A 27,040-nucleotide genomic window follows, 5' to 3' on the forward strand; every position below is an offset into this window, starting at 1 on the left:
CTGGGCTGTGTTTGCACAGCTCCCAGTCAGTGTGAGCCAAGCCAGAGGTTTCAGTAAAGCTGTGCTGGCTTTTTACCTAAAATCCAATGTGCTCTATGAGGGGGTTTTGCTATCTGGGAAGCTGGGCTTGCCTTTGCTTGGCCTTGAAGGGGATGCTCATGTAGACATTTTCTAACCCTGATGTGGAAACTTACTCTATGTTCAGTAGAAAAGGTCAAATAGTGGCTGCAGAGTCTTGTTCATGTGGGATGCTGATGCTTTTGATGTGCAAATAATTTAATCTTATCTCTCTTTGTCAGATTTTACATGCTTTTAATTCAGGGTTTGCAGATAGCAGACTTCGTTTGTCATCCTGTGCTCGCCAGTGTCATTCTCAACTCCCCTCCTCTCTTCTGTTGTGACCTGAAAGGGATTGATGTGGTGGTTCCCTACTTCATCTCAGCTCTGGAAACTATTCTACCTGACAGGTAAATTGATATTTCCATACAAACAGCAGCAGTGTGGGGAGGTGCAGTTTTCTTTCAAGCAATAATAATGTGTATTTCAAATGTGTGAGCTGTCTCCATAGTCCCTGATGGACAGCAGTGTCTGCAGCAGTAGGGTAAAGGAGGGATTCCCCTCGAATAGGCTGAAAGCCCACTGATTTTGGAGTGAATTTCACAGGATCAGTGGCCTTTGCTGTGGTGAATTCATTATGAACAGGAAAACTGATCGTTTAGGCTGCTGAAAGTGGAGTTGTTTCTTAAACCACGAGATAGAACCTGAAGGGGCCTACAAGAAAGCTGGGGAGGGACTTTGGACAAGGGCTGGGAGGGCCAGGACGAGGGACAATGGGTTTGAGCTGATAGAGGGGAGATTGAGGCTGGAGATGAGGAAGAAATTCTTGACAGTGAGGGTGGGGGGAGACACTGGCCCAGGTTGCCCAGGGAGGCTGTGGATATCCCCTGCCTGGAGGTGTTCAAGGCTAGGCTGGATGAGGCCTTGAGCAACCTGGGCTGGTGGGAGGTGTCCCTGCCCATGGCAGGGGGTTGGAACTGGATGATCTTTAAGGTCTCTTCCTAGCCAACCCATTCTATGAGTCTGTGAAACCCTCACTTGTTAGAGCTTTCTAGATTCCTGAGCATGCTGCTAAGGGCACTACTCTGTAGATGCCTTCTGCTTTGTCTTGGTGCTGCATTTCATTCTTCTGGGTTTAAACCTGAGCCACTGCTACTTCTGGATAGGTCTTTTAAGTAGAAAAATTTGCTGGCTCCTGAACAAAGCTGATCCATTTGCTAAGCAGTTTGTGTTCTATGCACTGTGTGCATCAGGCTGCTCTGTGAGGGTGTGGTACTGCTGGGTGGCCTTGAGCTGCACTAAGCTCATGACTGAAACCCCCGCTTTAAGCGCGCAGTGTATGAGCAGTGCTCTCATCAGCTTATTGCTGTTACCTGGGGTACAGAATCCTTAGCATGAGCTCCTTGTGCTGCTGCTGCTGTTTGAAATAAAGAAACAATCCTGCTCCGGGAAATGGCTACCCTGTGTACTGCAGAGCAGACAGGGCCACTGGGTGGCTGTGGATTTAGTTTTAACTTAATGAAATTTGGCTCCAGATGCCTGTGCAAAGTGGATTAACTGTGTGGTGCTTTGATTTGCAGAGAACTGTCCAAGTTCAAAATCTATGTAAACCCCACAGAGCTGAGAAGAGCTTCAATTAACATCTTGCTGTCTCTGTTGCCTCTCCCTCATCATTTTGGAACCATAAAGTCTGAGGTAGTAAATAACCACTTTGGCAGTTCTGATTTCATTTTCCTGTTTGGTTTGGAGGGGGATTTGGATAACTTGTGGGTTGTACCTGGTGTTCTGTTTAGCACTGTGTCCTAGTTTTGAGTCACAAACTGTCCAGGGCAAAAGGACAGAAAAGAATATTTACCCCTTTTCCAAGGAGTAAAATAAAAATGCTCCACACTGATTGGATGTTTAAATGGAAAGTCTATTCACAAATATATTCAAAAGATATTGAGATAAAAGGATTGCATTCACAAACCAGGCTCAGTCCCTCACCTGGGCCTACCAGACCAAAGCCTTCCAGAGCCTTCCTTAAACCTCTGCCCTCCTTAGCCTCAGCAGGCCCAAGAGCAGCCAAACTGGCCCCTGCCAGAACAGGCCCACTGCAGGCTTCTACAGGCCTTGTGGTGTGGCTGGAAGTTCCCTGGCAGCCAGAAGGCCACCTGCCCCACAGACCATGAGCCCGTGCCCTTCCTGACAAGGGGAATGAGGTATTGGCTGTGCACCTCCCTGAAAGAGAGGAGTACCAGGAAATTAATAACAATTTACAATATCCTGGGACATATTGCCTGTCTTCTTAGGACTCTCTCTAGGTTTTAGAAGACTCTGTGGTTATAACAATTCACCCTTGATTGCCCTTAACCTACCACCCACTGGAGCTCTTACAGCAAGTCTGTAAAGGTAAGGCTTGCTGAAGGAGCTGCAGCCATGGGTGCTGTGTGTGTTCACTGCAGAAACCAAGAACATGGTGTGATCTGGGACTGATACTGACAAAAGGTCTTTTTCCTTCAGGTTGTCCTGGAAGGGAAGTTCAGCAATGATGACAGCTCCATTTATGATAAGCCAGTAACCTTCCTTTCCTTGAAGCTGAGGCTTGTGAATATCCTGATAGGAGCTCTGCAGACGGAAACAGATCCCAACAACACTCAAATGATACTGGGTCAGTTCAGCTTTTGATTAGCTGTATTCCAGAAGTCTCTGCCTTAATCTGGCCTGGGATAAGGCAGGGGTACTGGTAGTGAGTTGCTTTGCAAGAAGAAAGATGAAATTCCTGGGGAGTTGTCACCTGTGTAGTCTCTTGGACTTGAAAAGCCTCACATTAGAGCGCTTAGAGCTTCAGGTTTTTCAATGCTGTGCTTTGGGCACTGGTGGAAAAGAAAGCACAGAAAGTGAGAGGCTGTGGATAACCCCAGGTAGAGAAGATCTTGATGTGTCTCACCTCAGATTATGAACTGACCCCTTGCTTTAGCAAACCGGGTTCATGTCTAGTCAAAGCAGTTGTTAATTTTCTCTGCGAAGCCGGAGATTCTCAATGGTATAAAATCATTAAAGGTAACCTCAGCTTTTAAATTTAGCACAATCTGATGGGAGGAAAGGGGGCCACAATGATGAGCCAAGGGTTAGAGCACCTCTGCTATGAGGACAGGCTGAGGGAGCTGGGGGTGTTAAGCATGGAGAAGAGAAGGCTCCAGGGGGACCTTAGAGCTGCCTTCCAATAGCTGAAGGGATCCTGCAGGAAGGCTGCAGAGGGAATTTTCCTGAGGCTGTCTAGAGACAGGAGAGTGGGGAATGGTTTGAAGCTGAGGCAGAACATGGTTGGACTGGAGCTGAGGAAGAAGTTCTTCAGTACAAGGGTGGTGAAATGCTGGAGTAGGCTTCCTCCCTGGAGATGTTTAAGGCCAGGCTGGATGAGGCCTTCAGCAACTTGGGCTGGTGGGAGGTGTCTCTAACCCTACCTCCAACCTCTGTCAGGGAGGTTGGATTAGATCAGCTCTGAAATCCGTTCCAACCTGAACCATTCTGTGATTCTATGAAAAGGAGGAATTGCAGACCCTTGGTGAAATCGAAATGCCTCTGAGCTGAGGAATTTGAAAACCTATGTTCAAAGCATTTTTCAAGTAGCTGAAACACGCAGTGCCAGCTCTCATCAGCTGCAGCTGGCTGAACCTCAAGCAGCTCCAGTGATTACTCAAACTTTAATAACTCTTCTAAACCTGAATGGCCATGCTGTGTGTTAGACCTCCACTGCTGCTTTGGAACTCTTAGCAGTGAATGCTCTGCTGCAGTCTTTGGTGACCTCCTTGTATCTGGTTCTGCAGGTGCAATGTTGAACATCGTCCAGGATTCGGCACTGCTGGAAGCCATTGGCTGTCAGATGGAAACGGTGAGTCCCAGCTCAGGCTTAGGGGAGCATCCTCAGGTGTGGGCAGCTTTTCGTCTGTCTGAGAGCATCCACTGATGCAGGGAGCTGTACTCAGAAGCCCTCTCACAGCTCAAACCCCCTTTGCCTTTCCAGAACGGTGGTGAGAGCCACCTGCTGAAGAGCCACAGCCGCACCAACAGTGGCATCAGCACTGCGAGCGGCGGCAGCACCGAGCCCACCACGCCTGACAGTGAGAGGCCAGCACAGGCCCTGCTCAGGGACTATGGTAAGGACAGCTGTGGACAAAGCCTGCCCTGCTGTGCCAGGCAGGTGGGGCTGGGCTCACAAATACCTGTGGGGGGTGCAGAGCCCCTTTGGTCACTTCCAGCTTGTGCTCAGATGTGCTCTTTTGGTTGTGGGGGTTTCAAGCCTACTCAGAGGCTCTGTTCACTTTATAAGGCAGGGAGGAAAAGCTTAGGAAAAAGGTGTCTGCAGCTGCTCTGTTACTCGTGTTTTCAAGAGGCAAAGCTCTCATGAACAATAATCACAGAAGTGTTTGGGTTGGAAAACCCCCTAAGATCGAGTCCAACCTTGAACCCAACACCACCATGGCCACTAAACCATGTCCTCAAGTGCCATGGCCACACCTTTCTTGAACACCTCCAAGGATGGGGACTCTACCACCTTCCTGTGCAGCCTGTTCCAATCCCTGACCACTCTTATAGGAAAGAAATCTTTCCCAATACCCAACGCAGGCCTCACCTGGTGCAACTTGAGGATTTTCTCTCTTGTCCTGTCACTCAATTCTTTGGGTGAGAAGACCAACCCCCACTTGGCTCCAGCCTCCTTTCAGGGAGTTGTAGATAGCCAGAACGTCTCCCCTCAGCCTCCTTCTCTCCAGATTAAACTCCCTCAGCTGCTCCTCACCAGCCCTGTTTTCCAGACCCTTCCCCAGCTTTGTTGTCCTTCTCTGGACTTGCTCCAGCCCTCAATGTCCTTCTTAGAGTGAGAGGCCCAAAACTGAACCCAGGACTTGAGGCGTGGCCTCACCAGTACCCAGTCCAGGGGCACCATCACTGCCCTGCTCCTGCTGCCCACATCATTGCTGAGCCAGGCCAGGATGCTTGTAGACAGTAGAAAAGTTAACCAAGGCAAACATGTTGGGATGCTCATCTGGAATATTGGTGGAATGTCCTTATCTTCTCCAAACCTGGCTTGGATAGGGGAAAATGACAATTCCTTCCCTTACTGAAATCAATCCCCAGGACACAGTGTCACGTGCATGATAAGCATTGGGACTGGAGCACCTCTGCTATGGGACACAGCAAGTGTCAGCTGGTTCATTTTGGTGGCATTCCAAATGCTTACCTGACTTTTGCAGCACTTCTTAAACTTCATTTAAAGTGCATTTGGAAGACTCCTGTTTCTCTAGAGGGAACGGAGCAGAATGCTTGTGATGTGTTATTTGTTATAAGAAGAATTTAGTCATTAAGTACAGTTTGCTGTCTTGTACTGTGCATTTTTGAGCCTCTGTAATGAAATCCATGTACTTCCAAAGCTGCCTGAATGTTGAGATCCTGCAGTTCCATTTGCTGCTTTGGTCTTCATCAGTTTAGCTGCTGCTGTCCCAGTGAGTGTGAGGACAGCTCACCTCTGGTCTACTGCAGCAGAGGCTGGCAGTTCTGCTATCACCAACCACACTTCTGTGAGGATTTTTCTCTAGGTCTGTGACTAAGGAAAGAAGGGAGACTGGCAGGGAATATTTTAGTATCCTAGGGATCCAGATGAACATGTTGATGCTTGCCCTACAGGATTTGTTTGCTTGGAATGATGAAAGTGGTGGTTTCCGGCACACCGCTTGAGTTGCATTTAATCCATATGGATGTTCATTGAGAAGTGCTGGTAAAAATACCCAGTTAGAAGGCTACAGAAAGAATTAAATACTTGACTTCCTGGACCTTTAAACTATGACATCACTTGAAATCTATTTTAATAATATAATAATTTAATTGGATTTTTAACATTTCCTGTGTATGGAAGGCAAGGCTGTGAGAAATGTATGAAAAAGATTTCTGCTTCAAATGAGAAAATTGAGAAGAAGATGGTCTGGATTTCTACTGAACTGTGGCAAAGAGTGGAACCTATTGCTGGTGGAACACTGCCCTTAGCTCTTGGTTGTAGATGTGGTGATGTCAGTTTGGGGAAGGTCAGCCCTCACTTACCATAGCTCTCATGTCTCTCCATAGCCACTCACTTAGCAGGTTTGTTTCTGAGATCTCTTTGCCTCCCTCAGTTCTGACACAGTATTGGTGTTCCTGATGAGTGAGAACAAGTGATGCTAAAAACTCCTCCAGAAGTGATGCTTTCATTGTGTTTATCTAACCAGTACAACTTTTGTTAAATACCAGGCATGGAAAGAATGGGCAAATTGGGTGACTTCTGGCATAGGTCTGTGAAGTTACTGCACTCCTAGTTCATTACTGATGCCCAGCTATACAAGCGCTAAAGTCTGATGTACTTTACCAATGCCTGTTTGTTTTTCTGAGACTACAGGACATCAGTTGACGTCCAACAGCAAACAGCAGTAAAGCCTGAGGCTGGCTGCTGTGCTGCTGCAGTGCATCAGGGGGCTGGGATTGTCCAACTGTGCTGTGCAGGAAATAAACCAGAGTGTGTTTGTGTAGTGTCTGCTGGTGCCCCTGCAGAGGGCCCAGCCCCATTCGCAGGGTGGGCTGTGCACAGATGATGTGCTGTGTGCATTGTGGCTGCTTTGCCTCCTGCTGTGCTTTGCTGGTTGTCACTAACCCGTGGTTGTTTTCCCTCCCCATGGTGTGGTCTGGGGGTTATATCCTAGCTCTTCATACAGATACAGCTGCTGGCCTGCTGATACGCAGCATTCACCTGGTCACCCAGAGACTCAACTCGCAGTGGAGGCAGGACATGAGTATCTCCCTGGCTGCACTGGAGCTTCTGTCTGGACTGGCAAAGGTGAGAGAGGTGAAGTTTTTTGGGCTCTTCTCAAAGGACGATTATAGTCCTGTGTAGGGGAAAGTCACACCACCAAACAGATGTCTGAGTTAGTCAGCATAAGTTCACACAGTCACAGAATATCAGGGGTTGGAAGGGACCTCCAAAGATCATTGAGTCCAACCCCCCTGCTAGAGCAGCATCACCCAGGGCAGGTCACACAGGAGCACATCCAGGTGGGTTTGGAAAGTCTCCGGAGAAGGAGACTCCACAACCTCTCTGGGCAGCCTGCTCCAGCACCCTCACAGTGACAAAGTTTTCCATTCTGTTCCCATGGCACTTCCTCTGCTCCAGCCTGCCCTCAGTGCCCCTTGTGCTGTCCTTGGACATCCCTGAGCAGAGCCTGGCTCCATCCTCCTGACACTGCCCTGCACATCTTCCTGAGCAGCAGCTCTGGTTGGACACTGCTTCTGCACTTCACCTCCTCGTGTCAGTCTCCAGTGCTGTGTGCTCTGGCAGTGCTTCGGGGCTGGTAGGGGAGCTCAGGGTGGCTGCTTCAGAGGGATGTGGCTATGCTGTACAATGCTGGCTGGATCCTAACCTTTCTCATGGATTCCCACATGTCTGGCTTTGGGGTTTGTTTGGTTTATACCATGGGGGATGCATCTGTCATCTGCATCTGCACAGCTGGGAAAAAAAAAAGAGCTGATAAGCTTCCAGTGGCAATCTAGGGGCTTGGACCACTGGTTCCCAGCCCCAGTGTGAACGTTTCTAATTGTTTTTCTTTGCCTGGGTGGATGCTCTGTGTTCACTGTACAACCAGATGGAGCTGTTGGCTGGCAGATTGCAAATATGCTACGGTATTAAACAACTCAAGTGCCCTTTTTGCAAGTACTGTGCCTGCTTTTCCGCTTCCTCTTATCCTGAGAATAGTTTTCTGAGCATAGAAAGTGACTTCACATTTCTAACATGAAGGTGTCACCTTCGTTAGAGCTTGGTCAGCAGGTAGTTCCTTGATTCAACAGTAGATAACTGGGCTAAAGCTACCAGACAGGGGGGAGGAGGCTGTTATTGTTGAGAAGCAAAATGCCCTATTCTGCTTGAGGGATCTTGTTCCCAAGGCTGGACTTGATGTTTACTAGCTGGAGTCCAGTGTATTTTACAGCAGCCACAATGACCTGGCTTTGACAGTTCAGCACTTCCTGCCACATTCCCCCAGGAACTTGACAGATCTCTGAAATGTGCATCTCAGGCAGTTTTGGAGCCTGGAATCAGCACTGAACCATGCTGGATTGGGTGTTTGGTCTACTTTTGCAGCAGTGTGAGCTGAGGGATCCATTGGGAAAGGTTCTTCAGTGAGTTCATGTGGGGTTATTTGATCTCAGAGAGCATCCTACACAACCAGGGCTTCTGGCAGCTCACCTGGTTAAGCCAGGGTTTGAATTTTGGGGTGGTTGTTGGGATTTTGTTTTGTTCTTTCTTGGCTTGCAGTGAGATGGGGATGAGAGAATAGATTATCTTTTCAGGTGCCTCCTGAGGCTAATAGTAAATGTTGTAGTCTTTGTATAATTGCAATGCAACTGAAGTAGCTCTTCTGGGGTATCTTGGCTGTTTGCCCTTTGGCACAAAGAGGGTAGGAGGAGATCCCTTGCTGCAGAACAGCAGAGTGGAGAATCAGTTCTGTTGTGCCTCGAGAGGTGACAGTTCCAAAAGCTCTTCTCAGGTTAGTGGTTGACCTGTCTGGTGTCTCTTCCACACCAGGCTGTAGGTGGGACTTGGTATATTAAAGAACCCTGTTTTCCTGCATGACTGCTGATTCACCAACCTGCTGGCCAGAAGCTCATGTTGAGGGGAAGGCTGTTTCCCCTTCCCCACCCCCCTGTGCAGTACAGCTGTCTGGCTCTGGTGTTGTCACCTGCAAGACCATCCATAGGGATAAGAAAAAGGAAAGCTTTATGTGTCATGGGAAAGTGCTGCAGACTAGAAAACCCCAGGTTTAACTTGGCTGTTCCTGTGCCAGGTGACAGAGTGGAGGAAAAAGAGAAGAGCAATTGAATTCTTGGGTCAGTTTTATACTGTAGGTCCTCATCCCTCTGTGCAGGAGGCTCTTCACTGGCCCTCAGACTGGAGCCTCACTCCCCGGAAGCTGGAAGGCTTCTGCAGTGGATTTTGGGGTGTTTTGCCAATCTGCTTGCTTGAGGAGGAGTTTTTGGTGCCTTTTTTTGCTGGTGGAAGCTCCTGTGCTGACAGAATGATAGGTGCAAAGCTCTGCGAGCAGAACACAGTCCTGTGGAAGGGAGACTTGGCAGTGAGGGGGTTGTCGAGGTGCAGAATGTGTTGCTGTAGCTAAAGAAGAGACATTTGATGAAAACTTCAGTTTCAAATACTAATTTCTTCAGCTTGCAATTAATTTCTTATCAAACCATATAGATACCACTCTTGCTGTTGGAACCAAGTCACGCAGTGTGGTGGCAGCTCAGTGCAGGATTTCTTTCCCTTAAATTTCAATATCCATGGATCCATGGTTGGATCACTGAATGACAAGAGTGGTATGGGTTGGAAGGGATCTCTGGAGTCCAACCCCTCTGCCAGAGCAGGGTCACCCACAGCAGCGTGCACAGGATGGTGTCCGGTTGGGTTTGCAATGACTCCAGAGATGGAGACTCCATCTCCTCCCTGTTTAGGTGGAACTTGCGGTGTTCAAGTGAGTGCCCTAGTCCTGTCACTGGGCAAGATCTTTATAGCCACAGCTGCTGAGCTGCAGTCACAAGAGCTTGCCCTGTGTAATGGTTTAGTTCAAGGGCTAAGCTGTCTGCTCCCCCAACACAAAAGTGAGGGGAAGGGTGACACAAGTCAGGGCTGAGATAAGACTTTAATGTAAGATATGATAAGCACCATGTGTAATTACCTTAGCTAATAATCAATCTAATAATGCACTGCACTGCCTTAGCTCAGCCTGGGCGTTGTTGGTGCCACAGCTGCAGTAGGTTCAGCTCTCTCCAGGGCAGCCTATGCTCAGCAGTGCAGGAAAGCCCTCCCCAGGGGGTGCTGAGGTGCTGTGCCCCGTTGCAGGTGCGAGTGTCGGTAGAGAGCACGGACCGGCAGCGTGCCATCAGCTCCGTCTGCAGCTACATCGTCTACCAGTGCAGCCGCCCCGCACCGCTGCACTCCCGCGACCTGCACTCCATGATTGTCGCTGCCTTCCAGTGCCTCTGCGTCTGGCTCACCGAGCACCCCGACATGCTGGACGAGAAGGTGAGGACCACAGCCCCCTCTGCATGCCTCACTGCTCTCTGGGAGAATGACACACATGGGCTGGGTTGGGAGGGACCCCCAAAGCTCATCCAGCCCAACCCCCTGCACTCTGCAGGGACATCCTCCACTAGATCAGGTTGCCCAGAGCCCTGCCCAGCCTCAGCTTGAATATCTCCAAGGTTGGGGCCTTAACCACCTCCCTGGGCAACCTGCTCCAGTGTTCCACCATGCTTATGGTGCAGACCTTGTTCCTAACATCCAATCTCAATCTGCCCTGCTTTGAAGACATTGTCCCTGGTCCTGTCCTTGCAGGCCTTTGCAAACAGTCCCTCTGCAGCCTTCTTGTAGCCCCTTCAGGTACTGGCAGGTCACTATTAGGTCTCCCTGGTGCCTTCTCTTCTCCAGGCTGAACACCTCCAGCTCCCTCAGCCTGTGCTCATAGCAGAGCTGCTCCAGCCCCCTGATAATTTTCTTGGCATCCTCTGGACCCTCTCCATCAGGTCCATGTCCTTCCTGTGTTGAGGGCTCCAGACCTGGACACAGTGCTCCAGGTCAGATCTCTGCAGAGCAGAGGGGCAGGATCCCTTCTCTCTCCATCTCTGGCCACACTGCTTTAGATGCAGCCAAGGCTGCCATTGGCCTTCTGGGACTGCAAGCTCACACTGCCTGCCATGCTGTGATGGATTTCACTGCTGGGGTCCTGGTGGGTGAGAAGCTGGGCATAAGCCAGGAATGGGCACTTGCAGCCCAGAAGGCAGCCTGGGCTGCATCCAAAACAGTGTGGCCAGAGATGGTGAGAGGGGATCCTGCCCCTCTGCTCCGGGGAGACCTCACCTGCAGTGCTGTTTCCAGCTCTAGGTTTCAAAAGCATGCTGGGGATGTCACAATGAGTTTCAGTGCAAACCAGTTATAAATTTTGATTTCTGAATTCACCAAGGGTGGTTTTAGCTTGAAAATTATCTTTCATAGTTCTAAGAAAGTCTTGGTCTTAGTGAAACTGGAGAAAGAAAGAAGGAAAAAACAAACAGCTGAAAAAACAGAATCTGGAAATAGAAATCTGGCAGTAACTGGTGTAGCACAGTTGCTGTTGCAAGCAGACTTCATTAAGCCACATCTTCACTAAAAGCCACATCTCTTACCATTTCTCAGCTCTGACCTGGCTTCTAGACTTAACACAGCCCGCTTGCTGCTAATAGTCATAATAATAATCATGATTGGTTTCACCAAGAAAGCAGTCTTCTAGAAACCAAGCAAAGCATCACTCAGTCCAAGTGTGTAGTGTGGCTGACACAATGGGAGGGAAGGGATCCATCCAGAGGAACCATGTCTGGGCTGCATCAAAAGCAGGGGAAGGAGAGGATTCTGCTCCTCTGCTCTGCACTGACTCCAGTTCTGGGGCTCCCAACACAAGAAGGACCTGGAACTGCTGGAGAGGGTCCAGGGGAGGCTGCGAAGGTGATCAGAGAGAGTTGGGGCTGTTCAGCCTGGACAAGAGAAAGCTCCAGGGAGACCTTACAGTTGCACTTTAATATCTGCAGGGCACCTAAAGGAAGGCTGGGGGAGGGTCTGTTCAGAAGTGGCTGTGGGGATAGGACAAGGGGTAATGGTTTGAAACTGGAGCAGGGAAGATTTAGGCTGGGCATCAGGAGGAAGTTCTGCACAGTGAGGGTGGGGAGACACTGGAACAGGCTGCCCAGGGATGTGATGGAGACCCTGTCCCTGGAGACATTCAAGATCAGACTCAATGTGTCCCTAGGCAGCCTGCTCTAGTTGGAGGTGTCCCTGCTGCCTGCTGGGGGTTGGACAAGATTCCCTTTGAGGGTGCCTTCCAATCCTATGCCATCTGTGAAATCTGTTGGCAATTGAAAGATTTGGAAAAGGATTTTTTGATGTTTTTCAGAAGATTCTATGATATCTATGATATCTAATATGCTTAGAACTTAATTAGCAGCTCTGCAGAGAGGCTCCAGAGTGCTCCATTTGTTCTCTCTTGGAATACATTTCCGTATTTCCAGTTGCACTCTTAGCAGCCCTCTGGGCAGCCCTGTACCTGTGTTAATGAAATACACTGTGTGCATTCAGCAGAGCCCTTTCACCATTCGAATATAAACATGAGCAGACATCTATAGATGGAGCAAACACCCTCCCTGCAGCCCAGGTGAGCTCATCCCACTCTGTCAGAACCATCTCCCACCTTCATCTCTGAGCTCACCTTGCCGGAAGTGCTTTATTTTCATCTGTGGTGTATTGCTTTTTCACTGAGACATTGCTCAGGGTTTTCCTGCCTTAGGCTCGTTCCTTTTCTGTTTTAGGATTGTTTAAAAGAGGTGCTGGAGATTGTGGAGCTGGGCATTTCGGGAAGTAAATCCAAAAACAGTGAGCAAGAGGTCAAGTACAAAGGAGATAAAGAGCCAAACCCTGCATCCATGAGAGTGAAGGATGCTGCTGAAGCTACACTAACCTGGTAAGTGCTTTGTCAGAGGGGCATTTGAAAAGCCAGCCAGAAGCTCCCTCTGGGCAGCACTGACCTGTGCCCTGCCTTAGCTGTCTTCCCCCTCCCAGCACAGGGGTTCCGCAGAAAAAAGATACCCATGATTGCTGTCTTCCTCTCCTGCCCTTGGTGATCAAAGCCCCGGCTCTCTGCAGCCCCTGCCAACCCTCTCTGCAGACACCCAATGATCCTGTGGTTGCATTCCCCTTTTGTCCAGCCTAACAAGATGTGCCACTGACTGGGAAGCTGGTAGAGGCTGTCTGGTGCCCACAGCATTGGCCTTGATTTGGGAAGTTGTGGTGGAAAGGCAGCAACAGATACCGTGAGGGTTGGGGAGAGGAAGCATGGAGAGAACTGAGCTGTGCACTAGAGAAAGCTTTGTTGCAGAGTGAGCAGTGTGGCAGGTGAGGATGGCTGAGATGAACGTTTTGCAACAGGCAATATCTGCTTGCTGTTGTGCTCTGCTTTGCAATCAGTGTTAGAAACTACACTGTTAATAAAAACAAGGGAAAAACAACTGCTCCTTAGAACTTGTAGGCAAAGCTTGACTGTTGCCCAAAAGTGTCTGTCCTCATTTAGAGAGATGAAACCACCTGTCCTGAGAATGAAGTAGAAAAGTGCGTGGGAAGGACTCTTGGTCAAGTGGTGTTAGGAGTAAAGTCCTCAGCTTGACCATATGATCTTCAGTCTGACACTGACTTGTTGCTGGCTTCTCCCATAGCAGATTTTAGTTCCTGATAGTGTTAGGTAGATCCTGCACAGCTTCAGATGATATGATTCAGTACTTCTAGGAGCCTCTTAACAAGATAGGTAGTGTTGGACCACACCTGGAGGCTGTGGTAGTCCTACTTATGTGATCCTGAATGTTTCTTAAAGGGCTTTCAGTTAAGGCAAAGTACCTGAAAGGGGCCTACAAGGAGGCCAGGAAGGGACTTTTGACAAGGGTTTGTAGTGATAGAATGAGAGGGAATGGATGGAAGCTTGAGGAAGGCAGATTTAGACTGGATATGAGGAATTCTCTACAGTGAGGGTGGGGAGACACTGGAACAGATTGCCCAGGGAGGTTGTGGATGCCTTCTCCCTGGAGGCGTTGAAGGCCAGGTTGGATGAGGCCTTGAGCAAACTGGGCTGGTGGGAGGTGTCCCTGCCCATGGCATGGAGTTGGAACTGGATGATCTTTAAGGTCCCTTCCAACCCAAACCGTTTTGTGAACTTTTAAGTAGTGCATCTGCAATGGCTGTCCTGCTTGGTGGTGTGAGAGTGGACTTAAAGATGGGTGATTATCTCCAGGCACCTATATGGATGGACTTAAGCTGTGGAAGGGTGCAGATTTTCACCTCTGATATGAAAAGGCTCATTCTGTGGGCAGAGTCCCATTCTGTGTAGTTTTCCTGTGGGTCGTTCTGCTGAAAAGGAGCTCATGGGAGGGGACAAGCTTGGGTTATGTTGATTCCAAGGTACGAATGGAGAGCATGAGCCAAGGTCTGTGCTTGGGTGGAGTAGTTCCTTGTCTCTGTCCTAACTCTGACCTGTTTTGTCCTTTGCAGTATTATGCAGTTACTTGGAGCATTCCCCTCTCCCAGTGGCCCTGCATCCCCTTGCAGCCTGGTGAACGAGGCCACGCTGATCAGGTACTCGCGGCTGCCCACCATCAACCAGCACAGCTTCCGCTACTTTGTCCTGGACAACAGCGTCATCCTGGCCATGCTGGAGCAGCCCCTAGGCAACGAGCAGAGTGAGTGCAGCCTTCCCTTCCCCTCCCCCTCTGCCCACAGCTCTGCATGGAGCTGCAGAGCAAAGTGTTCGTGGCACAGTTCAGGGCCTTGCCTGTTGTGGGGCTGTGCAGTGGAGCAGGGTCTGGGCTGAAGTGCTGGCAGTGGTTTTGATGCTGCTGATTGTCAGACGTGAGTCAGCCTGTCCAAATGGTTCATGCAGCTCACAGAATCGGAGAATGCACTGGGCTGGAAGGGAGCTCTAGAGGTCATCTACTTCAACTCCCCTGCAGTGAGTAGGGACATCTCAGCTGGGGTTGCTCAGAGCCCCATCAAGCCTGATCTTAAATGTTTCCAGGGATAGGGCCTCCTCTATGTCCCTGGGCAACCTGTTCCACCACCCTCATAGTAAAGAACTTCTTCCTAATGTCCAAAGACCTTACTTCTTCCTAATGTGTCCTAATCTGATCAGATTCTTGCAGCTGACTGCCATGGAAGTTCTTGCTGATGGACAGAACTGTTCACATTCCATTTTGAAAGCATGCTGCTCATAAAAGAGTGAAAATAGAGTATAGTGGGCCTGGTAGGGAGGAGTGCTCAATAGAGGCTTGATGCGACACCTGTATGCTTGCACACTTGCTTTTGGCTTCCTCTAGGTCCCCTGTTAGCAAATGTTTCTGTGGGTACTTTCAGATTAAATGGAGTGAGTTGCTCAGGAGCTGTTCTCTAGCTTACCCATGTACCTCCTGTCCCTCAGCCACACCTAATGTGAGGGACATCTCTCACAGGTCATACAGATCTCACGGGCTTTCATAGCTGAGTCTGCCTTGTTCCAGCCTCGTGCTTTGGCCAGGAGGAATTTGTATTTTAAAAGGTGTTATCAAATGATGTGATGCTTCAAAGTGAATAACTGCTAGCCCTGTAGGTCTTTGTGTTCTGGCCTGCCTAACTGTTGATAAACTCTCCTGTGCTGCCTCAGTTTCAGGCTCTTATGTGTTAGATCTGCTGCTCTGCCACAGGGAGGCTTGCTTCATCTGTCAGCAAAATGCTAGTCTTGAAAACAGAGGTTGTGCAGAACTTCATGAAGTGGTTCAGAGAAGCTGTGATTTCCAGTTATGGTCCAGAGTGCTCTGACCTCCCTGAAAGTCACTGATTAGGTCCTGTACCCCATGCTGGTGCTGGGAGCCATTGCTGCAGGTCCACCCACAGCCAGTGTCTGAGCAAGTGTGCTCCTGACTGGAATTAGAGCATGCCAGGATGGCTGAGCAGTCCCCATCCTCTGCTGAATGCATTGCTGAGCAATCTGTACAGCATTTAGAGTCTCAGATTAGGTTATCTTTTCCTGGTGCACATAGCTTGCTTAAAAATCCCCTTTGAATCACAAGGTTAATTGCACCACTACAGATGTCCATCAGATCACTCTGGAGGCAGGTCACTGAAGTTGATGATTGTGGGCAGCTGGCTGGACTTGTCTATCTGTGCTGTACCCTGGGCTTCCCATGAAAGATTGGGGAAGGAACATCCATGTGCTGGGTAACTCATAGTGCAGTTTGTGGTTTATGTGCACAAAAGATAACTGTAAATCACTTTTAAAAGAACAGCTGTAGAGATAATGGTGATCCCTCTTCTGAAGTGGCTCATAGCAGTGACCTCTTAAGTCTGAAAGGAAGACTGAAGTCCCTGCAATGTTCAAAACACCATTGTGCAAGTTGAAAGGCACCTCAGGAATCTTCAGTCTAACCCTCTGCTCTAAAGAAGGTCAATACTGCATTCAGACCAGGACAATGCAATGGTTTGGGTTGGAAGGGACCTTAAAGATCATCCAGTTCCAACCCTCTGCCATGGGCAGGGGCACCATCCACTAGCCCAGGTTGCTCAAGGCCCCATCCAGCCCCCTAGCACAGAGCATCCGTGACCTCCCTAGGCAAGCTATTGCAGTGCCTGACCACCCTTACAGTGAATTTCTTCCTTAAATCTAATTTAAATCTATCCTCTTCCTATCTATCCTCTATGACCGTTACCCCTCATCCTGTCACTGACCAAGAGGCCCTCCTCAGCTTCACTGTGGGCTCCCTTTAAGCACTGAAAGGCCACAAGAAGGTCTCCCTGGAGTCTTTTCTCCTCCATGATAAAGAACCTCTACTCTCTCAGCCTGTTCTCTCAGGGGATCCTTGAACATTGTTCAAGGAGGTCTTGAAAACCTGTACTGCTATTTGCGTGGGACTTGTTCAGGAAGTCGTGGAAGCTGTGTCTCATTGGTCTCCCTGAACAGACAGGGCCCAAGCAATCCTTCTTTCATTTCCTGGAGATAATGTGGAGAGAGATCTGCATGAAGTTGGGTGATGAAACTGAGCTGGCAGGTACCAAACAGACCACGAAGTAGGTGAGAGGATGGCTTGCTCCTCACCACGTCATGGTGCCTGTGCTGCTCCAGTGCAGTGGTTGCAGTGCCCTGCTGACAGTTTCTGATGATGTCTTCTCTTAACCTGTGTGCTTTGCAGATGACTCCTTCCCCTCTGTCACAGTTTTGATCCGTGGGACATCAGGAAGACTTGCATGGGCCCAGCAACTCTGTCTTTTACCAAGAGGAGCCAAAGCAAATCAAAAGGTCTCTGTCAAATCCTGTAAAGAAACCTTTAACTTAGCGATGTTCAGCAGCAGTTCCACTAAAAGTGAGCCAGCCCTCCCAAGCTGGTCGTTAGACTTTACTGCTGAGCCATGGGGCCTGTAGCTGTAGGTAATGTGACACACCTCTGGTGACTCTTTATGGCTTGGGATTATCATTAAATACAGGCTGGTGAAAGTGCTGTGGCCTTCTAGACCTGTCGAAGGGGAGGGGGCATTCTCCTTTTGTTCTTGAAGGCACGTTCTGGGGTGCTGGGCCATGGACAGCACATTTACTGTGTGGGGCAGTGGTGCTGGTTGTAGGATGTCAGGCAAAGCCCTTGCAGTGGGGAGGGAGCAGGGGCTGGAGGTGTAGAATGAGATGCTGCAGAGAGAACAGCTGTTCAGGCTACAAAGGCCGATGTTTCAAAGGTGGCTGTAAACTAGCTGTGAAGAAAAGTGATCTAGATGAAGTCTGGAATGGAGCTGGAGAGGAGCAGTGGAACAGAAAACACCCTGAGCTCACAGCAGAGGAAATCTCTTCTTGCATTGTGGAGCATGGCCTGCTGCTGCCAAATTCTCTGTCCATGAACTCCAAACCTTCCAACTCTTACTGTAGCCTGCAGTAATGTCACTGAGGGAGGGCCTGTCAGCTGTAAGGGTCCCATGTAGATGAGGCTGCTCTGCAGAGAGCCTTTGGTTGGACGCTGCATGATGCCTTTGGAGCTGAGCCACTCTGCAAGCAGTGCCAGCCCAGGTGTGTTGCCTCCCATGCCAGAGGAGAGTCATGGCCTGGCTGCTGACCTCTTCCCCAGGTTTAAGGGAACTCTTTCAGTTTGGAGGCATTCTGTAACTTGACCGTTTTGGCCTTTTGACATGAAGTTGGTAGGAAATGAATTTATAGAGCAGCACTCAAGGTATAGTTAAGGGTCTTGCTTACTTGGACCTTCTGCACCTGCAAACCTGCAGCTAGGTTTTTGGTTGCTTTCATTGGTAACTTCACACGTTGAGTTGCATGCCAGCAGCTCAGAACATGATGCAGTAACATGCCAAAATGCTGCTAGCCTGCATTCTGCAGGCCATCCTGACAGTGCCTCTCATTCCTGGCCCACAGTGCTGCTGCTTTCCTCTTCAGACCTCTCAGTCTGAGTGATCATCACAGCCAGCAGGGCTGGATTGGAGCTTCTCAAGCAGTTGGTGGCTTTTACTCAGCAGAGTTAGAGGGGGCTGAAGGTGCTGCCTTGTAACCCTGCCATTTATACAAGCATGTGCAGCTCCTTAGGGGTTAGATGGTGAGCAGGGTTCCTGGGTTGCAGGAGTGCAGCCACCACCAAGGGCAGAACTGTCTCTTTGATGGTGCCAGCCTCATTTTGGGTCCAGGTCTGTTGGTTTGAAGCACTTAGTGAATTTCTTCAGTCATTCTTCCACTGGTGGGTTGGTGTCCCAGTGGTGCTGAGTGGGAAGGGAAGGTTTCCCAGCTGGTGTAGCAAAGCACTGCCTGCTGCCAGGTTGTCTTGAGTGTAACAACTGCCCCTTTCTGTGCCAGACTTTCATGCCAGAGCCTCGGCCGGCTCCCAAGAACGACGTGGGGCTGAAGTACAGTGTGAAGCACCGTCCCTTCCCTGAGGAGGTGGACAAGATCCCCTTTGTGAAAGCTGACCTGAGCATTCCTGACTTGCATGAAATTGTGAATGAGGAGGTGAGCAACTCTCAGGCTCTGACTTCATTTGTCCTTGGTTTTTGCCCTGCTCAGGAGTCACACACTGAGGCTTTACTGTAAATAGTCAAACATTCATATTAATGAAACCTCTGCAAGCCTTCAGGGAGGGGACAGTGCCTTGGAAATGGTTTTGGGAGGCACTGCTCAACATACTTTACTACAGGTCCTAATATTCCAGTGTTGCTAGGAAGCAATGACTTGCATTTTGTTGCTGCTTCTGGAGAAGTGGGAGGGGCTTTATTGAGACCTGCTGGCAGAGAGGAGTACTTGTCTCAAAGACTTTAAATTTTCATAGTGCCAAATGTGTTTCAGTTTCTGTTCACTTGAAAGGGAGAAGCTGTAGCGAGTACTGGATACTTAAATTTGCAACAGCTCTCCCATGCAGTGTTTAGACTTTCACTTGGTAGCATTGCAAGGTTTTGGACCCATAGAAGTGTGGAGGTTGGAAGAGACCTTGGAGATCAAGCCCCAACCACTTAGAGCTCGTAATGCCACCACTGCTAAGCCACTGCCACTAACCCATGTCCCTCATCCACATGGCTTTGAAACCCCTCCAGGGATGGGGACTCCACCACCTCCCTGGGCAGCCTGTGCCAGAGCCTGATGACCCTTGCTGTGAGAAAATTTTTCCTAATCTTCAAGCTGAACCTCCTCTGGCACAACTTCAGGCTGTTTCCTCTTGTCCTGCTGTGAGAAGAGACCAACCCCCACCTGGCTCCAACCTGCTTTGAGGGATATGTAGAGGGTGATGAGGTCTCCCCTCAGCCTCCTCTTCTGAAGACTAAACAACCCCAGTTCCCTCAGCTATTCCCCACCAGACCTGTGTTCAGGGCCCTTCACCAGCTTGGTTGCTCTTCTTTGGAAGTGTACTGCTTCAGTCCACACAGGATGTGTTCCTGTGTGACCTGTGCTAGATTCTGTGGCCCTGCTCTGGCGGGGGGTTGGACTTGATCTTCAAAGGTCCCTTCCAACCCCTAACATCCTCTGATCCTATGATTCAGTGAAGGTCCTGGCACTGGCACTGCAGCCCCTGCTGCACCTGTGACCTACACCTTCCCTAAGCGCTGGAGATGTGCTCCTGGTGGCCTTTGTGCTCCCAATGGAGCTGGCAGCTCACCTGATGTTTTTCAGCTGGAGGAACGGCACGAGAAGCTGAGGAATGGCATGGCCCAGCAGATTGTTTTTGAGACTTCCATCGACCAGAAGAGCGAAGAGGAGTGGCGCAAGAAGAGCTTCCCTGACCCAGTCACGGAGTGCAGGCCCCCGCCGCCAGCCCAGGAGTTCCAGACAGCTCGCCTCTTCCTCTCCCACTTCGGCTTCCTCTCCCTAGAGGCACTGAAGGTGACCTGATGCTCCTTCCTGTTGTGCACATGCCCTCAGTACCTGTGTGGGCTGGCTTGGCTAAAGAAAAAAGCTGAGCTGTGCTAGTGGAAGATCTTCTGTGTCGTCCAACTCCTGTGAGCTGTCGATGAATCCAAGCAATAGGTTCCAGCCTCCTGGGGCTGAGAGCTTGGTTGTGAAGGGCCAGGTCTCCAGCTGGGTGTGTTCTCAATGGGTGGTTGTGTCTTCATTTTTGCAGTGGGTTCCTCAGCTGTCACCTTCATGTGTGTGCACCTGAGATCATTTCTACAGCTTGAATTAGGCTCTGGGCTGGGACATCAGGAGCTTCTCAACAGTGGTTGCCTTAGAAGTTCTGCTCCACAGATGATGGTGCTGCAGCGCTTCGGCCATGCATAGGCACCTGAGGTCCATATAGCTTGCAGAGCTTTCCTCTCAAAATTTATAGAGATCTTCCATCTTTCTGGTTTGAAATTCTGCCTCTTCCCTGTGGATTCTCCCTGTGATTTGTTGCATCTCCTTTCAGAAAACTGTCAGCAGAAGTGGTGGAGTTTTTGCAGAGATGATATCTAGAAGTGCTCAGTGGTTGAGATGTAATTGGTGTATAAATTGATAGGAAGCTGCACGTGTGCCGGTGCATAGCTGGGATGTCTGGGGAGTACCTGCTGCTTCTGCTGAGCCACCCGGCTCTGTCCCGAAGCAAAACCTGAGGGCTGTCCCTGGCAGAATGCTGCCTGTGCCTAACAAGGAGAGCAGAATGCAGCAGTGTGTGCTGGGCTCCTGCTGCTGATTGTTGACAGACACAGGATTGCACTGCAGCAGAGCTTAGCAGAGCAGGGGAATTGGCTTTTTGTTTTAATGGATTATTATTGAAGCCATAAAGGGCTTTTGCCTTGGGAAAGATGTGTTACTGAAGCTGTGGGACTCTGTCTGTTGGACAGGAACCTGCTAACAGTCGTCTACCTCCTCACCTGATTGCACTTGACTCTGCCCTTCCTGGGTTTTTTGATGACCTTGGCTACTTGGATTTGCTTCCATGTCGTCCTTTTGATACTGTGTTCATTTTCTACATGAAGGCAGGCCAGAAGACAAGCCAGGAGGTAAGTGTAAGTGTGGAGTGCTAGGCTGTGTTATCTTGTTTGTGGCGCTCCTCAAGTGAAAAGCACCACTGCAGCTGGCTGGAGTGCAGCACCAGGACTGTGCTTCGGGAGTCGTTTGCTTGTTGTGAGCCACAGAAAGGCGCTGCCTGCTCTTTTCCTGTGGAACCTGGGGGTCATGACCCACCTAAGGGATTGTTGTAACATCTTCCTGGTGTATGTAGAAAGCTCACCATGAGCCAGCAGTGGTCGCTGGCAGTGCAGCAGGCAGCTGTGTGCTGAGCTACATCCAAAGCAGGGAGGGAATTCTGCCCCTCTGCTCTGCTCAGACCCCACCTGCAGCACTGCCTCTAGTTCTAGTGCCCCCAGCACAAGAAGGACCTGGAGCTGCTGGAGAGGGTTCAGAGCAGGCCACAAAGGTGATCACAGGGCTGTAGAACCTCTCTCTGGGGACAGGCTGTGAAGGAGTTGGGGCTGTTCAGCCTGGAGAAGGGTCCAGGGAGACCTTAGAGCAGCATTTCAAGATCTGAAGGGGACCTAGAGGAAGGCTGGGGAGGAACTGTTAGAATGGCTTGGGGTAACAGGATGAGGGGCAGCGGCTTTGAGCTGGAAGAGGGAAGATTGAGACTGGAGATGAGGAAGAAATTCTTGAGAGTGAGGGTGGGGGGAGACACTGGAACAGGTTGCCCAGGGAGGCTGTGGATGTCCCCTGCCTGGAAGTGTTCAAGGCTAGGCTGGATGAGGCCTTGAGCAACCTGGGCTGGTGGGAGATGTCCCTGCCCATGGCAAGGGGTTGGAACTGGATGATCTTGAAGGTTTGCCCAGCAGTGTGCAGTGCCCAGGTTATTTGGATTCTTAGCTAAAGACATGCAGGAAGTTTTTCATTCTCTTAACAGGTCAGAAGGTCTCAGTGCTGGCTGACTCTTTGCCATCCCAATGTGTCTGTGTTAATCAGGTTGGTTTGTGCAAATCTGAATTGTGACTATTTAGTCTGGGACTTAGAAATTCACCAAGGCAGCTCATGGACTCACTAGGAAAGGTCCTTTCTGCAGCATCTTCTCCTCACTCCATTCACAATTGTCACAGTGAAGAGCAGAAGCACAGCTTCTATAATACCTGATCCTGCCCTCTCCTGCTGTTCCTGTGAGTGTGCAGCTGGCAGTACTCCATAGCCCCTTCTCCTTCTGCATGGAGTACCCTGAATCTTGAGGCCAGGATGGTGCTGTTGGAGTTCTCAGGTTGGAGATCAGAGCAGCCGGTACAGAGACTTTCCATCTCCACAGTCAGCTACAAAAGACAGACAAGGTTTGCCTTGCAGTTGCAATGTGCCCATGTTGAGTTAGCAGAATGCCTTTTTTTCCCATCTGCTGGATTCAGACAGAGGAAGGTGCTTCGTGCTGGCCTTTGGAAACGCAGTTCCCATGGCTTGCCAGGTAGATGTAGGAGAATCTTGTGCTTGGGAAATTCTAGACATGCCTAGACACAGTGCAAACATGTCACTGCTGCTGCATGCTGGACAGCTGCTTGTGACACTGCAGTGGAAGGCAAGATGGTTGCATTGGGTTGGAAGGGACCCTCAAAGGGCATCTTGTCCAACACCCCTGCAGGCAGCAGGGACTCCTCCAACCGGATCAGGCTGCCCAGGGACACACTCAGTCTGACCTTGAATGTTTCCAGAGAGAGGGCCTCCGCCACATCCCTGGGCAACCTGTTCCAGTGTCTCTCCACTCTCACTGTGCAGAACTTCCTCCTCATGTCCAACCTAAATCTGCCCTGCTCCAGTTTCAAAGCATTGGCCCTCGTTCTATCCCCACAGCCCCTTCTGAACAGTCCCTCCTCAGCCTTCCTGAAATGCAGCTCTGAAGGTCTCCCTGGAGCCTTCTCTTCTCCAGGCTGAACAGCTCCCACTCCCTCAGCCCATCCTCACAGCAGAGGTTCTCCAGTCCCCTGATGATCTTCGTGGCCTCCTCTGGACCCTCTCCAGCAGGCCCCTGTCTCTCTTGTGTTGGGGGCCCCCAACAGCATACTGGTCTCTATGGACCTGAGCTGATTCAGCTCCCAGTTCCCCCTTGGAGAAAGCTGTCCTGTTCAGTGTCAGTGTTAACCATCAGGTGAGGGGAACATCAAAGCCAAGTCAGGACACAGCTCCTGCTTTGAGCAGGGCTGGCTGCCTGCTCCTGTTCTCCATCTGTGTGAGCTCTGGCCACTTCAGGTCAGGGCCTGTGCTGAGAGGTGACCTGGACCTGCTGTCCTTCACAGAGTGGTGTCACCTGGGTTCTATCTGATGCTGCACAGCCTGGGATGGTAGCATCTGGCCTGCTGGTCATTGCACCAGGCCCCAGCACTGCCCTATGCTGGTGACTTTTGCAACTGGGAAGGGTCTTGTGGCATTTGTTTAGAGGATAACTAAACTGCCTGCACACTTTCTACATCATGAAATGCCCTCTGAAAGCACCTCCTGTTCCTTGTTTTGCTGGAAATTCTTTGTTTGTTGTTTGAATGGGCTCCAATGTAAATTAGCTGTGCCAAGCCTGAGCTTGCCCTCTCTGTACCTAACCTGCTCTTAGCTCAGGTTGTTCTGAGCATGCTCAGCAGGAGCAGTGATGTTCCAGTGCAGCATGGCTGTCACTGCTGAACGTTGCAGGAGGCATTAACATGGGCTGGCAGAACCGTGTAGATCTGAGGAGCCTCCTGGCTGGAAGCTTTCCTTCCAGCACCTGTCCTAGTGTGGTGCCCCAACACAAAGCAGGATAAAAGAGGCTCCTGCTGCAAAACAAAGCCTGCTGTGGCCCAGAGATGATGGCTGTGTTGTACAGTGTTGTGTTTTCCTCAAATCCCAGTGGGTTCTGGCAGACCAAAGCACACATCTTCTGTCTCTTCCTGCATGCTGCTTGGTGAAGGTCTCAATTTTCACATGGTCATAATGGGGTAAAAATTGCCTTTGGGTGTGGAAGCATTGCAGGTGTTTCTAGGCAGCAGGATGAAGGTTTGAAGTGAGCACTGCAGTGTAACATTGATTCAAATGCATGCTCAGTCCTGCTAAAAACTGTCTTACAAAATCTGTTTCATATTTGAGTGGGGTGAGGGCTGCTCTCTACATGGCTGTGTGCCATGTCCATACCTTTCTCCTCAAATGTCATCTCAGCTTAGTTGTGAATATTGTCCAGAAATTTCTCCTGTAACCTTTGGTGCCAATGCAGATTCTGCACTGAAGGGTTCTGTGGTGCACCTCTGAGTGGAGAAATCTCATCTGGCTGCATCTGGAATATTGTCCAGTTCTGGGCCCCTCAGCTCAAGAAAAACCTCAGGGAACTGCTTGAAAGAGTCCAGCACAGAAGCATAAAGCTGCTGCAGGCAGTGGAACATCTCCCTGTGAGGCCAGGCTGAGGGTGCTGGGGCTTGGAGCAGAGGAGCCTGAGGGCTGCCCTCATTGCTGGGGATAAAGATGTGCAGGGCTGGAGCCAGACTCTGCTCAGGGATGGCCAAGGACAGCACAAGAGCCACTGAGGGCAAGCTGGAGCAGAGGAGGTGCCATGAGAACAAAAGGGAAAACTTTGTCACTGTGAGGATACTGGAGCCTGGAGCAGGCTTCCCAGAGAGGTTGTGGAGTCTCCTTCTCTGGAGACTTTCCAAACTCTCCTTCGATGTGTTCCTGTGTGTCCTGCCCTGGGTGATGCTGCTCCGGCAGAGGGGTTGGACTGGATGATCTTTCAAGGTCCCTTCCAACCCCTGACATTCTGTGATCACCTCTAGCAGTTGTTTGAACTGTTGTACAGGCTTGGGCAATGATGGCAGAAAGACAACTTGATTGCTTAGGACATTGCCAAGCAGAGTGGGAGAATGCTGGGCAGCAGGCAGTAGTGCCCATGTAGAAAGTCTTTGCTTCCAGGCTTTCCATGCAGCAGTATTTGGGCAGAGCCATGCTGGGGAGCCACAGTTTTAGAGAAGTGGGAAGGAAGATAACTGCTTCCTGGAGAACCTTGCACCTACTGTGCTGCTGGTGGTTGTTTCAGATCCTGAAGAACATGGAGTCTTCCAGAATTGTTCAGCCACACTTCCTGGAGTTCCTGCTGTCTCTTGGCTGGTCTGTTGATGTGGGGAAGCACCCTGGGTGGACTGGCCATGTCTCCACAAGCTGGTCCATCAATAGCTGCAGTGATGAAGAGGCACCTGAACAAGGTAAGACACAGTCAAGGGTGTAGCAGTGAAATCTCTGAGCTCCTTTAGGAGACAAGGAATTTAAAACTTCTTGCTCCTCAGTACCTGTCTGAGCACTTGCAGGTCTGAGAACTTCTGATCAGTGCCTAGGGATGTGCAAGTGTCAGAGGAAGCTCTGAGTGAGCAAAACTGGTGTCTGTGTCTTGTTGAGAGGAAGCAGCAGAAATTCCTCTGTGCTCTGATTTTAGCAGACTCGAGGAGCGTTTAACATAGGATCCACACTTGGTGAGTTAGCTGTGTGAATGAATGAAAGCAAGCTGCTGTGTTTGTAGCTCAGCATGGTTGGAGCCCACACACAGCCCTCCTGTCCCGCTTCATTTACTCTGTTTCAACTAGAGCCAAGTCCTCTTCTGGGCTTGTCATGCCTTATCCTCTGCCCATTCTGTCAGGCAAAGTGATCCTCAGGGCAGTGAATTTCCATCCCAGGCTGCTGAGCTGGAGGTTGGGTTTGTTTCTGCCTTGAACCACTTAACCACATTCCCTGAGATTCCGATAGTGTCTGGGTTGCTTTCAGTGTGGTTCACTGCTCTAATGGCCAGACCTTGTCTTTGTGATCTTCAAAGCTTCAGCCTTCTGCTGTGGGCCAGGAAAGTCACTGAACAGGCTGGTCCAGCTTCTTCAGTGTCTTTGATCTCACATTTGCATCAGGTGCAACACCACTACTGCTGTAGCTGCTTAAGCAGCACTCTTGCTCTGCTTCCCCTTCACTGTGCCTTGGAGATGCTCTTCAGATAGGGGGGCAAAGAGAGCTGGTCAGTATCCAGCACCACCCTCTCTAGGCTCGAGATTGGTGCGCCCCATGATGAACAACTCAGGCAAGGTGGGCAAGAGACCTGCATGGATGAGCCAGGAGCTTCTGGAAAAACTGAAACAAAAGGAAGTTCCCAGAATGTGGAAAAAGGGACTGGTCACTTGGAACACTGCCAGAGTGTGTGGGGATGCAAGGAGGAGAGCTGCACCCCTCCTGGAATGAAATCTGGCAAAGGATGTAAGAAATGCCCAGAGGGGCAGCTTAAGGGAAATCAGCAGGAAAAGGAACAGCAGGCAAAATGTGGCCTGCTGCTGAGAGGTGTCCTGGTGAGAGGAGACAGAAGGTGAAGGCACTGAATGGTTGCTTTGCTTCAGGTTCTACTGCTAAGGCACAGCCCTGAGGAACCCCAGGCCCTGGAGGTAAGAGAGAAAGTCTGAAGGAAGGAAGATTCTGCCTGAGTCGAGGGGGCCTGGCTTGGAGATCATCCGGACAAGCTGGACACCCACAGCTCCATAGGCCCCGATGGGAAGCACCCATGAGTGGCGAGAGGGCTGCTGAGGTTCTTGCTAAGCCACTCTCCATCATTTTTGAGAGGTTCTGGAGAACAGGAGAAGTGCCTGAGGACTGGAGCACAGCCAATGTCACTGCAGCCTTCAGAAAGGGCAGGAGGGGGAGGACTCAGGATGGAGATCCCTGGAGAGGTGGTGGAACAGCTCATTCTGGAGGTCATCTCTAAATGTGTGGAGGGAAAGAAGATCATCAGCAGTGGTCAGCATGGACTCCCCAAGGGGAGATCATGCCTGACCATTTGATGGCCTTCTCTGATGGGGTGACCAGCTGGATAGGTGAGGGGAGAGCAGTGGATGTTGTGCACCTGAACTTCAGCAAGGCTTTGGGCACTGTGTGCCCTGACATCCTCACAGCCAAGCTTAGGAGGTGTGGGTTGGATGAGTGACAGTGAGGTGAGTGGAGAAGTG

At 50.2% G+C, this 27,040-nt stretch overlaps 1 protein-coding gene across 2 annotated transcripts in view; it reads left to right on the forward strand.

Moving 5' to 3' along the window:
- Positions 1 to 27,040, forward strand: part of RALGAPB (Ral GTPase activating protein non-catalytic subunit beta) — a 77,187-nt gene that overhangs the window by 27,275 nt on the left and 22,872 nt on the right. The window contains exons 10-23 of one of the 2 annotated variants that reach the window (XM_054392097.1): positions 300 to 467; positions 1,638 to 1,752; positions 2,560 to 2,707; positions 3,867 to 3,931; positions 4,064 to 4,196; positions 6,765 to 6,898; positions 9,950 to 10,132; positions 12,445 to 12,596; positions 14,171 to 14,358; positions 16,837 to 16,943; positions 18,486 to 18,638; positions 19,791 to 20,000; positions 20,939 to 21,097; positions 25,108 to 25,273. In XM_054392097.1, the coding sequence (XP_054248072.1) occupies positions 300 to 467; positions 1,638 to 1,752; positions 2,560 to 2,707; positions 3,867 to 3,931; positions 4,064 to 4,196; positions 6,765 to 6,898; positions 9,950 to 10,132; positions 12,445 to 12,596; positions 14,171 to 14,358; positions 16,837 to 16,943; positions 18,486 to 18,638; positions 19,791 to 20,000; positions 20,939 to 21,097; positions 25,108 to 25,273 (2,081 nt within the window). The remainder of the gene's footprint in view (positions 1 to 299; positions 468 to 1,637; positions 1,753 to 2,559; positions 2,708 to 3,866; positions 3,932 to 4,063; positions 4,197 to 6,764; positions 6,899 to 9,949; positions 10,133 to 12,444; positions 12,597 to 14,170; positions 14,359 to 16,836; positions 16,944 to 18,485; positions 18,639 to 19,790; positions 20,001 to 20,938; positions 21,098 to 25,107; positions 25,274 to 27,040) is intronic. The other variant, XM_054392098.1, reaches the window with a different exon arrangement.

Source organism: Indicator indicator, chromosome 24, assembly GCF_027791375.1.
Source record: "Indicator indicator isolate 239-I01 chromosome 24, UM_Iind_1.1, whole genome shotgun sequence".
Taxonomy (NCBI): domain Eukaryota; kingdom Metazoa; phylum Chordata; class Aves; order Piciformes; family Indicatoridae; genus Indicator; species Indicator indicator.